A 14,200-nucleotide genomic window follows, 5' to 3' on the forward strand; every position below is an offset into this window, starting at 1 on the left:
TTTGATCATACTGTACCACATCATGATATCCAGCGGTCACACTGCACCACCATAAACACCAGAGCACCCAGAATGCATCAGGCCTCACCTATCCCAGGTCAAAATAAGGCGGCGCGCTACGGGGGTTCAGACTTTGACCGACTAGCTGGCGTGAGATGTAGCTTTCACACATCACCTACAGTACATGCACGCGTGCGATGCGTTTCTATGGACTGACTGTATCTACAGTCGCGTGCGACACAGGCGTTGGTTGTTCACCCTGGTTGAGGTTGATAGAGGAAGTGGTTAAGGAAGATTAGTGGAGGAGAGGAAGCGTTAGGGTTAGGGTGTTCAGCTCCGGGTGTTCAGCTCCGGGGACTCTCGTGTGCGGCGGCCGCGCTGGCGGCGAGGGGGCGTGTACCTCAGGGGACTCGCGTCGCTCGCTGCCGTCCTCATGGTCTGAGATCTGTCGGCGGGACGTGAAGGCGTTCTGGGCCTCCATGTTGATGACCTGCCTCTGCTCCGCCTCCACCTGGCTGTCCCTGCGCACGCACACACACACACACACACACGCACACACGCACACACAATTAGGCTGGGTTGTACTACAACACTAGTTCTAGCGTCCGTGCGCCTCATGAGGAGAGCTCAGACATGGTGCTGGTGCTCTTACTGTGCGGTGGGTCTGTGCCACTGTGTGGTCCTGGTCTCGTGGTTGACGTAGTAGGTTCTGCCCAGGTTGTCCTGCCTCTCCTCCCAGCCAGGGGGCAGTGCAGGCAGGAGGTGGTTGTGTCTGGGACCTGACATGTCCTGCCCCTCCAGAAACTCCCACTCGGGCTAAAACACCAAACAACTGTTACGCAAACAAGCAGCCGCAGGCAGATGTCAACACAGAACATGGCCCCTTGTATTTGCTCTTGTCAAACAATGGCTTGGCAGCTTCTCAACAGATTTGGTGGGGGCAGCATAGCGGCCATGCACTCCCTCCTGGCTTCAGATCCTTCTAGGGAGGGTGTCGGCTTGTTATTTTGTATTTGCACTGTGTTTTGTATTGCATTTGCAACTGTGGTGTCTTTGCACTGTCCTGTCCTGCACCCTGTCCTAATTCGTCTTCATCAGCCTCGTAGCTTCGTAGGCCATTACCCAGGTCAAATTCCTAGTGTGTGTAAAACATGTACATGGCAAATAAAGGGATCTTGAATCTTGAATACTGTACGCTGCGGACGCACAGAGAGACAAATATAGGTTGGCCTTTTGGACACGGTGTCCCCAGCCAGAAGATGCATTAAGCAAGTTCAAGAATGATGACTGGCAGGTTTTTACAACTATACAGCAGTCGAGTTAGCAGGCAGGTTGGGCTGTCAATCACTGGAGACTCCGCCTCCAATCCAGACTGGGAGCACTGACAGGGGGAGCCTCCTCAGACTGAGGCCTGATTGGTTGAGCTGCAGAAGTCTGGCGGTCTAGAGCCAGTGTTAACATGCAGACAGATCCAGAGGGATCCTCCCCCCATGGATCACCATGCCGACTGACCTTCCCAGAAGCCCAGGGATGAGGGTCACTACGGTGGACCTTTGAAAATGTGAAATATATCCTTACGGTTCCAAAATACTAGACTGATCTTTGTTTTTTTTTTAATTCCTTTGCTTGTTTACAGGGCAGTTTTGTGAAAAAGACCTGCAGTTGTGGTCAAATGTTTACATACACTTGTAAAGAACATGCATGTGAGTTGAGTTTCCAATAATTTCTACAACTGTTATATTTCTGTGATATTGTGATTGGAGCACATACTTCTTTGTTCCAAAAACATTCATGAAGTTTGGTTCTTTAATGAATTTATTATGGGTTTACTGAAAATGTGACAAAATCTGCTGGGTGAAATATACATACAGGAACATGAATTATCCATTTTGGTGAAAGTTGTGTAAATCAAATTATCTTTGTGGCATGGCCTTTTAACTTCTTGTAAATGATTATAATTGACTACAGCTGGTGATTTCTCTGAGACCATTTAAATAGGGTTCATTTGATACAGTCATTAGACTCAGCTACAAACACTACTATGGGAAAGTCAAAGGAGCTCAGCATGGATCTGAAAAAGTGGATCATTGACTTGGAACAAGTCAGGAAAGTTGGAGCAATTTCAATCACTCTATCACAGAAATATAAGAGTTGTAGAAACTGTTGGAAACTCAAGACTGCCATGACATGCATGTTCTTTACAAGTGTATGTAAACTTTTCACCACAACTGTAGGTCTAAATAGACTAGGCCTGTTTAATTAATGAGTAAATAAACGATTCTATCATGGAGTTAGGTCTTGTTTTTATTACTGTTATGGTGGTGAATGAATCCTGGGGATTGATAGTGTTCATTCATTCATTCATTCATTCATAGGGATCTTACATCCGTCTCCTCCGTCTGCTCGGCAGACTCCTCAGAGTTCTCCTTGGGCAGGTAGGTCATTTTCAGACGCAGGTGACCTTTGACTCTGGACTTGTGGCTGCGTCACAACAGGAAATACAAAGTCAATACTAACGTCTTTACATCACAAACACACTGTACACTGACTGGACGATCAATCACATGTATGTTTGTGTTCTGAATATGCCTCGGTTAGCTTCAAAACTAAAATCTGATCAAATCAACCACAAGACCTTTACTTCAAAAATCAAATGCAGAGAGAGTCAAGATAAAATCCTGATGTCAGCCTAAAGGCTGAGAAGCAATAGGATGATTCTGTTGAACCAGGGGGGAGAGGACTGAGGAAACATGAGAATAATGCCAACCTTCTGGGGTGAAGAAGAAAATCCTTGAATGTGTATGGTCTTTCAATGTTAGGATTTTCTGTCTGAAATAAAACAAAATGAAAGAAAAATCTTAACACTTGGAACAGCTCTAAGAGTTACTGGGCAGCATCTATATATACAAACAGTCTACAGCTACACCCAGAACCAGGAACTAGAACTAGGACCTACTCCGAGCATAGTTCTGGGGTAGTATCTACAGTATATACACACACACAGACCCCGTTTAGACTTGGTTTTAGAATGCGTTTTGGACAATCAGATTTAAAGTGGACAGCGCTAAATACAGTACAAGTGGCATGTCCGTAGAATGTCCTCTCTCCTATGATGCTTTTTTAGCCTCTCTTACTCTGAAATGTAATTTAATGTAATGTATTGCTTTATAAATGTTCTTAGCCGGTAGACAAACATACTCCAGGAGCTTGCTCGATCGCCTTGTTGAGAGGGGTCAGGGAAGAATTTTTACAGCTCACTTATCTGGCCCCCGGGTGATTACTGTTTTTTTGCTTCCCTATGGAATATGTAGAGAGTGGGTCGTATGCCCTCCTCCCTTGTTCTCTGTAAAGCGCATTGTGTTGCCTCTGGATGTATGAAATGCGCTATACAAATAAAGCTTTGATTGATTGATTGAAGTGTACCAAAAAGGTTTTGTGAAACGTTTCCTCAAACCACTTGCCGAGGTGGTCTGGGACACATTTGACCACATATCTTTATTAGTCCAAACGCTTATGCGTCCTGATGCGTCCTCGACAAAGACGGAACAGGAAAACACGTCATCAATGCAGGATCATTTTGCTCCTTTTTCCCCTTAACCTGCGCTCTTTTTCAAGTCGCAAATGACTTGTCCTATCAATCCAAATGACTTGTCCTATCAATCCAAATGACTTGTCCTATCAATCCAAATGACTTGTCCTATCAATCCAAATGACTTGTTCTATCAATCCAAATGACTTCATGCACATTTTTTTCAATCTGCTCGAAGTCTAACCGACTGATTATTGATTTGTTTACATGGAACAGCCGTGAGACGCGCACTCAGGCAGGAGTGAGTGAGTTACTATGGTTACTATATACAAACACAAGTGGTCAGCTGGACACGTTTGGAGACGCGTGATAGACACAGGTGTAAACGATGATATGTCTCGCTGTCCACTTGGGATCTGATCGGCCAAAACGCATTTTAAAACCAAGTCTAAAGAGGGTCACAGTCTACGGTGCACAACATTAGCAGCTATGCCTAGAACTAGAACCATAACCTAGAATGAGGACCGAGAACCAGAACTTAGAACCTGGATAGTGAATATGTACAGTAGACATACTCAGTACTGTAATGCATGCTGTGTTCTAAGGGCTGTTTCTATTTATTTATCTATGTAACGGTGGAGCAAAAGTAACACAAACACAACGGCTGTGTTTCCATAAGCACACACAGTCAGCCATGTGGACAGACCAGGGATGAGGGATGAGCACATGGATGAGGTTATGGGAGGAGTTCACGAGGGTAGATTAGAACACAACAGTAAACTAGAACTCTGCACTCCAGGTGTTAGAATGTAAAACGGAACACAGGAATGTGAAACGGAACACTCATTTAGACTTGGGAACACGCGGGTATACATAGACGGTGAGTGTATAGCGTAGAAACATGTAGGCGGTGCTTACCGGGATCTGGTGTAGAGGTACGTCCACCTGACCCAGGAAGTCATCCCGTGTCTGCCAGAGGAAATGACATCAGTTACAGTTAACAATATTGATGGGAAATTCCACTCAAATGCAAGAGTTATCTTTCTTATCTCAGTTTATTGACCTGCACACCCACGGACACCTAGAGCGCACGCACAGCTGAATGGACGCCTCACGCTGAAAGGTTCCATCAATGACCATCTAAGATAGTAATTGTGTTGCATAATCTTCCCTGTACTACAGTATCAGCTCTGGCAGATCACCAGGCCTCCTAAATGAGTTGTTATAGTTAAAAAAAATGGTTGCATGTTAATGGTTTTTCCGCAGAGGTGTGAATGAATCCATGTTCTAGCAGGTTCCACCGCTGAGGCACGGCTACTGTAACTAAATCTCTTCGACGTACAACCTGACAACAACAACAACAACAAATGAAAACACAGCGGTGGAGGGGTCATCATGGCCAGATAAACACTTCAGCACATGAAACTGCTTGGCAGAGGCCTGGAGAGGGTTTAGCCTACATCAACCAATATAGTCTCTCTCTCCCTCTCTCTCTCTCTCTCTCCCTCCCTCCCTCCCCCCTTCCCGAAGAGCAGCCATGACAAGCAGATCTCACAGACAAGGTTGAGGACTACACCAACACAGTCAGGGTTGAGGACCACACCGACTCACAACCTTTATGAGTACCATAACAATCTCTCTGGGGGGAGGGAGGGAGGGAGGGGGAGAGAGAGAGAGAGAGAGAGAGAGAGAGAGAGAGAGAGAGAGGAGAGAGAGAGAGAGGAGAGAGAGAGAGAGAAGAGAGAGAGAGAGAAGAGAGAGAGAGAGGAGAGAGAGAGAGAGAGGAGAGAGAGAGAGAGAGAGAGAGGAGAGAGAGAGAGTGGAGAGAGAGAGAGAGAGAGAGAGGAGAGAGAGAGGAGAGAGAGAGAGAGAGAGAGAGGAGAGAGAGAGAGAGAGAGAGAGAGAGAGAGAGAGAGAGAGAGGAGAGAGAGAGAGAGAGAGGAGAGAGAGAGAGAGAGAGAGAGAGAGTGGAGAGAGAGAGAGAGAGAGAGAGGAGAGAGAGAGGAGAGAGAGAGAGAGAGAGGAGAGAGAGAGCGCTACTCGGGTCCTAACAGGGACAATACAGGCTGGGCTCCCGCTCTCTCTTTAATCTTCCTCGTCAGGAGGACCTTCCTCATCAGAATGATGGATGATTGCCTCAGAAAGCTGAGCCATGCAAAGCTGCTGAGTTGGATCGAAAGCCACCAGACTGAAAGCAAAGCAGAGGGAAAGTAGGCCAAGTGGAGAGGGTTTGTTTTTGGAACAAAGTCGTTTTTGAAACTGTTTCCAGCTGGTGTGATGGGGCTAGGTTTTCAACAGGGTAACGCACGTCGGATTTCTTCATTATGAATACCGTGTAGGAAATAACAACATCTATTTGTTTAGACTAATGACCCGTCACTTAGTATGAACCACGTCTACATTCATCTGTCCTTATATACCGAGACGTTCATACGAAGCAGAGGAAACGTGGACCACTTCCAAGCACAGTTGCTCAATCAACATTCTTCCCTGTTGAAACGTGAACAGGTTCTAACAATGCCACTTGCTCCCACACAGTCCAGGCTGGCAGCCTCTCTGGAACAGGACGTGATCTTAGCGTGTCGGACCTCTGCTTCTGGGCCCGGTGTTCTCTGAGGAAAACATAGAACCGACCAGGTTTAAAACACAGGTCAGTCCTCAGAGTGGAGCAGATCTTCATGCTACTCCCGACGACGAACACACGATCTTGTCACAGACAAATACTCAAAGCAAACAAATAAAACGGAGATCTAACGCAAAGCAGCAGCAAATGTCCCACGGTTCAGCTCTGGGGAGAACAGGCTCTTCCCATTAGAGCCGCCGGCCAGCGGAGCTCCATCAGATAAGGAGCGTGGGCCCCTGGGGGGGCTGGGGGGCCCCGGCAGCGAGGGTCATCTGAGGGGAAATCACGGCCTTGAACCGGCGGTTCAAGAGCAGGGAGGTAATGGCCTTTGCGGGGAGAACAGCTCGCTGTCCCGTGGAGGTGTGTGTGTGCGTGTTTGTACATGCGTGAGCGGGCGCTTGCCAACAAACCGCCGGCGAGGGGGCAGATCGGGGCATGTGGGTTCTCTGGACTAGCCGGCCATGCCGAGCCTCTCTCGGGCTAACTGGGTCAGCCTGGCTCCGCTCTCCTGATCAACATCTGCCTAACAACACGGAAAACAACTCCCAACACATAATCCTTTCAGGACGCCCTCCCTGTTCTCCGTTCTCTCCAAGCAGTTAAATAGGCGACATTATTTCCAGACATCCTGCTCACAGGTGTAGACCCAGGCTATGACTAAGGTATGGGGGGGCTGGAGGGAGGTTCTCCTTTCTTCAAAACCTGTAAAGAGCAATTAAGGATGAAACAGAATCTGTTTTGTATTATCTAATAGACTCTAACCAGCACAGGATGAGCACGCAGAGGCCTAGTCTTCCGGCAGTCGTTTACAATAATCTGATAACTGGCAGTCAAGCAGTTGATACTGGGCTCTGTGTCCTTGGACTGTAGGCAGGCTGTATTGTCATTGTGGTTGTAACCTTGGATCCTGTGTGTGTTAATGAGCTTAGAGGGTAAACCAGCTCGCCCAGGCATCATCACCTGGAGCAGGAAAGCGTCAGGCGTGACCAGAGGCAGCCACCATTCTACTGCTTGAGGGGCGGGGGGGGGGGGGGGGGGTCACTGACATCACACATTGTTTAGCCCAGATCACAAGGCTGATATTTATCTCAAATCTCCTGTGTTTCAACGAGGGTGTCTCTGCGTCAGAGGGCGAAGTGAAGTCATATGAACATGGTCCAAGCAGTCTTAAAATGGTGAGCTGGACAAACCAAACTGAATTAGTAGGCTATTCTTCAGAAATCCTCAAGATGGTGAGCAGACTGTTATTATAGAGGCATTACAAGGCTAGCACAAGTTCACACTGCGGGTGAGGCAACAGCACTCACGTCTCTGGCTGAGGCTATTGGTCACTTCCATAAGTCCTTCACAACCCACAGCTCATTCACAACCCAGAGGACTTTCACAACCCAGAGGACTTTCACAACCCAGAGAACCTCCACAACCCAGAGAACCTCCACAACCCAGAGAACCTCCACAACCCAGAGAACCTCCACAACCCAGAGGACCTCCACAACCCAGGGGACCTCCACAACCCAGAGGACCTCCACAACCCAGAGGACCTCCACAACCCAGAGGACCCTCGCAGGGACAAAGGTGTCAACTCTGACCAGGAGAAGGGTTCATTAGCCAAACCATAGAAGGTACTGTAGGCCTTTCAGGGCTCATGTCAACATTGTGTTGGCTGACTCTGCAGAGGAGGAGAGAGAGACAGAGAGAGGGACACATTGTAAGTCGCTTCGGATAAAAGTGTCAGCTAAAGGACCTAAATGAAAATGAGACAGTAAGAGAGGTAGAGAGGGGAGAAAGAAAGATAGTGAGAGAATGAGATAGAGAAAAAGAGATAGTGAGAGAGAGAAAGAGATGGTAAGAGAGCGAGAGAGAAAGACAAAGTGAGAGAGAGTGAGAGAAAAAGACAGTGAGAGAGAGTGAGCAAGACAGATAGCTAGTGAAAGAGAGATCGAGAGAGAGAAATAGAAACGGATAGAGAGAGAGAGAGAGAAAGAGAGAGAGACTACTGACTACATTGGCAGCACAGGCTCCTGTGGCAGCATGCTTTAGTCCAGCCCCTCTTCACGCTCCAGAGGAATGCAGCCATGTTTACCAACTGCTCCTGCCATCAAGAGACAGACACTAGGCCTGCTGAGGGACAGACACTACGCCTGCTGAGAGACAGACTAGGCCTGCTGAGGGACAGACACTAGGCCTGCTGAGGGACAGACACTACGCCTGCTGAGAGACAGACTAGGCCTGCTGAGGGACAGACACTAGGCCTGCTGAGGGACAGACACTAGGCCTGCTGAGGGACTGACTAGGCCTGCTGAGGGACAGACACTAGGCCTGCTGAGGGACAGACACTAGGCCTGCTGAGGGACAGACACTAGACCTGCTGAGGGACAGACACTAGACCTGCTGAGGGACAGACACTAGGCCTGCTGAGGGACTGACACTAGGCCTGCTGAGGGACAGACACTAGGCCTGCTGAGGGACAGACACTAGGCCTGCTGAGGGACTGACACTAGGCCTGCTGAGGGACAGACACTAGGCCTGCTGAGGGACAGACACTAGGCCTGCTGAGGGACAGACACTAGGCCTGCTGAGGGACAGACACTAGGCCTGCTGAGGGACTGACTAGGCCTGCTGAGGGACAGACACTAGGCCTGCTGAGGGACAGACACTAGGCCTGCTGAGGGACAGACAGGGTCCAGATACAACAGGCCGACTGTGAGAGAGAGGCTTCAGACGCTGTCAACAGGATCTCTGCTGGACAGTCACTAACGGCAGGGAGACGGGAGAAGACAATAACATTACCTCACAATCACAGATCAATATAGCACAAACGTAGGCCTCGATTTAATCTAATTCAATTCTAGCTTTTGATTTCTTATCTCCAGATAAGCTTCTCTACAGGACTCTGGCTGTTACACCCACCCTGTCGCTGCGCTCAAACAGGACACGGGTTAATCAGGCCGCACACGAGGATCTGCTCTGAGCCGCTGCGTTGAGCGGAGGATGGGTGATCTCTGTCCTGAACCAGGCTGGGGAGGAACTCAGCTGTTAGGTCGCTGCTCGTTCAGTACTAAGGTAGTGGGGCTGGCTAATTGCTACCGCAGGTCTTTCTTGACAAGCTGCTAAATGCAGATAAGGAGGGAGAGAGAGGGAAGGAGGGAGAGAGAGAAGGGGGGAGAGGGAGGGGAAGAGAGAGAGAGAGGGAAGGAGGGAGAGGGAGGGGAAGAGAGAGAGAGAGAGAGAGAGAGAGAGAGAGGGAGAGAGAGAGAGAGAGGGAGAGAGAGAGAGAGAGAGAGAGGGAAGGAGGGAGAGGGAGGGGAAGAGAGAGAGAGAGAGAGAGAGAGAGAGAGAGAGAGCCCTGACACCTGATGCTTTACAAACACGTCCTAGCAGGGGCACCCAGAGGGAAGGGAACACTCCACTCTTTCACTGCGAAAGGCTCAGCCCCCCTATCCCCCCCCGCCCCCTACCCCCCCCACCCCACCCCCACCCCCGCGCATGGTTGGCATGACTGAGCGCTGGTCCAGTATCACGTGGCTAAACCTGACCCCCCCCAGCACTGGGCAGAGCTACAGACACCAGACTCTCTGGAGTCGGGGGGAATATTTGGGAGGCTTTATTTAGAGCCGGAGGGGTCCTGCTTTTCCCAAGGCTAAAATTAGCTGGGGGGGGTAAATACTTAAACTGATTACTCAAAGCGTTAACAGAATAATAAAAAGGGAGAAGCCCTCTAAAGCGGAGCACGTGTATACACACCGGCCCCTGTACTCACAGGGGCGCCACGCAGGTACCCCATGAATTAGGCTTTCTGTTCCCTCCTCTAGTATTTAGCGTTAAACGCCACTGTGTTAATCGCTCACTGCAACGCAACCAAATACCGCTGCATGTTTGTCCACATTGGGTTTGTTAATTGCATGACTTAGCTGTCCTCTCGGTTACTGAACATCCCCTCTGCTTGCTTGTGCAACAGGGAGAGGTTGGGGATAAACAGAGCTAGCAGCTATCGGCCTGCAGCGCAGCACTGAGCAGTACATGCATGCAGGCAACACATCCAGCTATGGAGGACAACAGCATCATATCCACGTCTCTGTATGTCTAGAGAACAGCATCATCATATCCCCGTCTCTGTATGTCTAGAGAACAGCATCATATCCACGTCTCTGTATGTCTAGAGAACAGCATCATCATATCCACATCTCTGTATGTCTAGAGAACAGCATCATCATATCCACGTCTCTGTATGTCTAGAGAACAGCATCATCATATCCACGTCTCTGTATGTCTAGAGAACAGCATCATCATATCCACATCTCTGTATGTCTAGAGAACAGCATCATCATATCCACGTCTCTCTATGTCTAGAGAACAGCATCATCATATCCACGTCTCTGTATGTCTAGAGAACAGCATCATCATATCCACATCTCTGTATGTCTAGTGATCATTATCCTATCTATGTCTCTGTATGTCTAGAGAACAGCATCATCATATCCACGTCTCTGCATGTCTAGTGATCATTATCCTATCTATGTCTCTGTATGTCTAGAGAACAGCATTATTCTCATGTTTGTATGGAGGACACAGAGATGACTGAGGGTTATAAAACACGGTCCTCTTATCACTGTCATGTTTACACCCGTGAAGGGGGCAGGTTTAGAGCTTCAAACAGTGAAATTGCTATGTGGCAACCACTGATCGTTTTACATAATGGACTCCGGACAACACGGCGAGCCAACATGTCCCTTCTACTGTCCCTTCTACTGTCCCTTCTACTGTCCCTTCTACTGTCCCTACTACTGTCCCTTCTACTGTCCCTTCTACTGTCCTTTCTACTGTCCCTTCTACTGTCCCTTCATCTGTCCCTTCATCTGTCCCTTCTACTGTCCCTTCTACTGTCCCTACTACTGTCCTTTCTACTGTCCCTTCTACTGTCCCTTCTACTGTCCCTTCTACTGTCCCTTCTACTGTCCCTACTACTGTCCCTTCTACTGTCCTTTCTACTGTCCCTTCTACTGTCCTTTCTACTGTCCTTTCTACTGTACCTTCTACTGTCCCTTCTACTGTCCCTTCTACTGTCCCTTCTACTGTCCTTTCTACTGTCCCTTCTACTGTCCTTTCTACTGTCCCTTCTACTGTCCCTTCTACTGTCCCTTCTACTGTCCCTTCTGCTGTACCCCGTATTTCTCCACCGCTTCCCAGAACCCCCGCTCGCTTTCATCTCACAGCGTTTTCCTTCCGAGACCACGGATTTCAGAGCGAAGCCCCGTTTCATGAGCTGCGGTTTCACAACAAAGACGGCCCCGGTGCTGTAGACGAGCCCCGTTTAGACGGCCGACGCCATCGGTTTCATGCCAAGTGAACAAATGCACCCCCTCGTTTATCTAATCTTCTCTTCCGTTCCTGGGTGTCTACCCTGTGGAGGTGGAGCAACACTCACCGCGGCGCTCCATCCAGGGGTCTTTAGGGCGCCGTCCTGGCCAGGGTCGGCGTTTCCGTCCCGGGACGAGCTAGCGAGCCTCGCCCCGAAGTTGTGAGACACGTGAATGTGCACATGTGGCGTGCCGGCCTTGGCGCTGGCCAGCATGGGGTTGGAAACGTGACATGAGATGCCGGTGTTGGGGTAGGGGACTTCCAGGGAGAAGCTTCTCTGGAGGGCGTGGTGACAGCGGCTACCCTCGGCCGTTTCCTGGCCGGCGGCGTGGGGAGTCCTCTCCGACAGCTTGGCGGAGGACGGCAGGCAGGCGGACGTGCTGCGGAACAGCCGGACGTGTCGGGCGCCGCCGCCGCCGTCGTCGTCGTCCGGCTGGGCGTCCGGGCGCTCCACGCTGACCGTAGCCCGGGCGGCGAGTCCTTTCCCAGAGATCCCCGCGGGTCTCTGGTGGGCGAAGTGCAACAGCACGCTGGAGCGGTGACCCGGCCGGTCGCACGCCGCCGGCCGCTCGGGAGGCTCGCCGTCCTCCGCCTCGTCTCTCTGCTTATCCAGTAAAGGGACGCTGAAATGCACCATGGGCCTGGCGTCCCGGAACTCCGTCGACGGGCCGCCGCTTTTGGAGAGACGGAGGCCGTTGAGCGCCGTGGCGATGGATCCCTTGCTGACGGCGGCGTCGTCGTCCTGCGATGGCTCGCTGGCGGTCAACTGGAGCTGGTGGGAGGTCTGGTAGCAGCCCCTGACCGGGGGGCTGACCGGGGAGGCGGGCGGCGTGTTGCAGGGGCTCCGGGGGAAGATGACCAGGGAGGAGCAGCGCCGGAGGGGGACCCGGGCCTTCCTCCGGGGGAGGGTCCCCTCCGGCGCCGCCCGCCGCTGCTCCGGGACCTCGGGTTCGAAGATGCTGCTGCTGCTGCAGTAGCCCACGTCGCTGGCCGTGCTGCTGCCGCACGAGCCCCCGTCGGAGCCGCTGCCCGCGCTCCCCCCCTCGCCTCCGCCGCCACCGCCGCCCCCCGCCTCCCCGTCCTCGGGCCCCGCCGCTTCCGGCTCGCCGTCGGGCTTCCAGCAGGGCTGCAGGGAGATCTGCAGGGTGCTCTTCTTGCTGCCGGCCGCCGCGTTCACCTGGGGGATGAACACGGAGGAGAAGCGCTGCAGGCTGCCGTACTCGGGCGACAGCGGGGCCAGCTGCCCGGGGGTCACCGTCATGTGGAGGGCGCTGTGGGCGGGGCCGTGGGCGGGGCCCCCGGTCGCCTCCACGCCCTCCTCGCCATGGCCGCTCAGGCTCTCCGAAAGAGGGTCCGTGTTGCTTCTCCTCGACGCGAAACGCACGCGCAGCCGGTGGGCCATCCGTTCTCACGCTCTAGTCCCTGAGGTCCGGCCGCCGAGGCCAGCGCCGCATGGCAGGTCCGGGGCCGGCGGGGACGAGCGCTCCGGGTTCCGCTCCGCGGTCGTTAGCGGCCGCGCATGGCCGAAACAGCTGCGCTGACCGGCTGAGTTCCTGGGGGTCGGGGGGCCGCTTTAAGGCCGTTAGTCATGAGAGGTCAGGCGCAGTCTGGGGGAGGCGAGACCCAAGCGCAACGACGCCCAAGCCTCAGGCGGCCCTGGCTGTCCGTCTCTTGACTCTGCTTGCCTGGTCACAGAGAGAGACCCACCCGGTCACAGAGAGAGACCCACCCGGTCACAGAGAGATCCACCCGGTCACAGAGAGAGATCCACCCGGTCACAGAGAGAGATCCACCCGGTCACAGAGAGATCCACCCGGTCACAGAGAGACCTGCTCTACAGCCTCAGCCTCAACCTAAGTCCCCTCCTCGCCACAACTGTGCCTCCTGCCGTCTAAGCAAACTGTGTCCAACACGCCCCTGCCTGCCTCGTCCAAAAACCCCCGCTCTCGCTCGCCCCTCTCCCTCCCTCCCTCTCTCCCTCTCTCAAAGAAAGCGCCGAGCGGTCTTGAAGCTCTGGGAGCTGCTGCTGCCTCTCCGAACGCTCACAAGACTGTGGCGCGACTGCCAACAGGCAGCCAGGCGTCTAACGTTCCTCCTGCCTGCCCCGTGTGCCCCCACAAATATGTGTACCAGCTGGTGTAGAGTTACAGGAAATCAAGGGGAATGGGTTTCGGCATAATTCTATATCAAACTGAGGGTTGGGTGTCCTAACGGCGTTCATACTGGGAATCCACCACAGCCTGTGGAAATATGCAGCGAAGCTACTGGTAGTTATTAGCGAAAAGCAAGCTCTTAAACGGCGTGGTTGAGCTTCACAGCAGCCCTCCGGGGAACAGATGAAGCCATGAGGGCCGAAGACTCTGGTTGTGACAGAACAAGAGGAGGCAGATAATTGTAGTAAAGATCCCGCACTGCCACTGTGCATAGGAAAACAAATATTCCTAGTCGTCCTGCCTATTTCATGTGTGTATAAGTGATGTACATAAGTACAGCTTAGAGATGTAACGGTGTGAAAATTTCATATCACAATAATAGTGACCGAAATGATCACGGTTACCAGTATTATCGCGTATCGTAAAATGTGCTGAAAACTGTCTAAAACTACTGATACACACACTGAAATTAATTCACCAAGTTTTATATTGAACATATATCGCGCTATGCACTTTTTTTTTTGCATTAACATTAAA

General features: G+C 51.5%; 2 protein-coding genes across 2 annotated transcripts in view; both read right to left on the reverse strand.

Moving 5' to 3' along the window:
* nedd4a (NEDD4 E3 ubiquitin protein ligase a) overlaps positions 1-14,200 on the reverse strand; it is a 42,430-nt gene that overhangs the window by 15,239 nt on the left and 12,991 nt on the right. The window contains exons 6-10 of the mRNA XM_084436953.1: positions 4,448-4,498; positions 2,768-2,829; positions 2,385-2,481; positions 653-816; positions 401-521 (exon numbers count right to left, since the gene is read on the reverse strand). Coding sequence (XP_084293079.1) covers positions 401-521; positions 653-816; positions 2,385-2,481; positions 2,768-2,829; positions 4,448-4,498 — 495 coding nt within the window. The remainder of the gene's footprint in view (positions 1-400; positions 522-652; positions 817-2,384; positions 2,482-2,767; positions 2,830-4,447; positions 4,499-14,200) is intronic.
* On the reverse strand, positions 11,518-12,912 carry LOC311308066 (E3 ubiquitin-protein ligase NEDD4-like; the record flags this gene model as incomplete). Its single annotated transcript, XM_084437005.1, has 1 exon — positions 11,518-12,912. One exon carries the CDS (start codon positions 12,910-12,912, stop codon positions 11,518-11,520), a length of 1,395 nt encoding a protein of 464 aa, XP_084293131.1.

Source organism: Borostomias antarcticus (genome assembly GCF_949987555.1).
Source record: "Borostomias antarcticus genome assembly, chromosome: 4".
NCBI lineage: Eukaryota > Metazoa > Chordata > Actinopteri > Stomiiformes > Stomiidae > Borostomias > Borostomias antarcticus.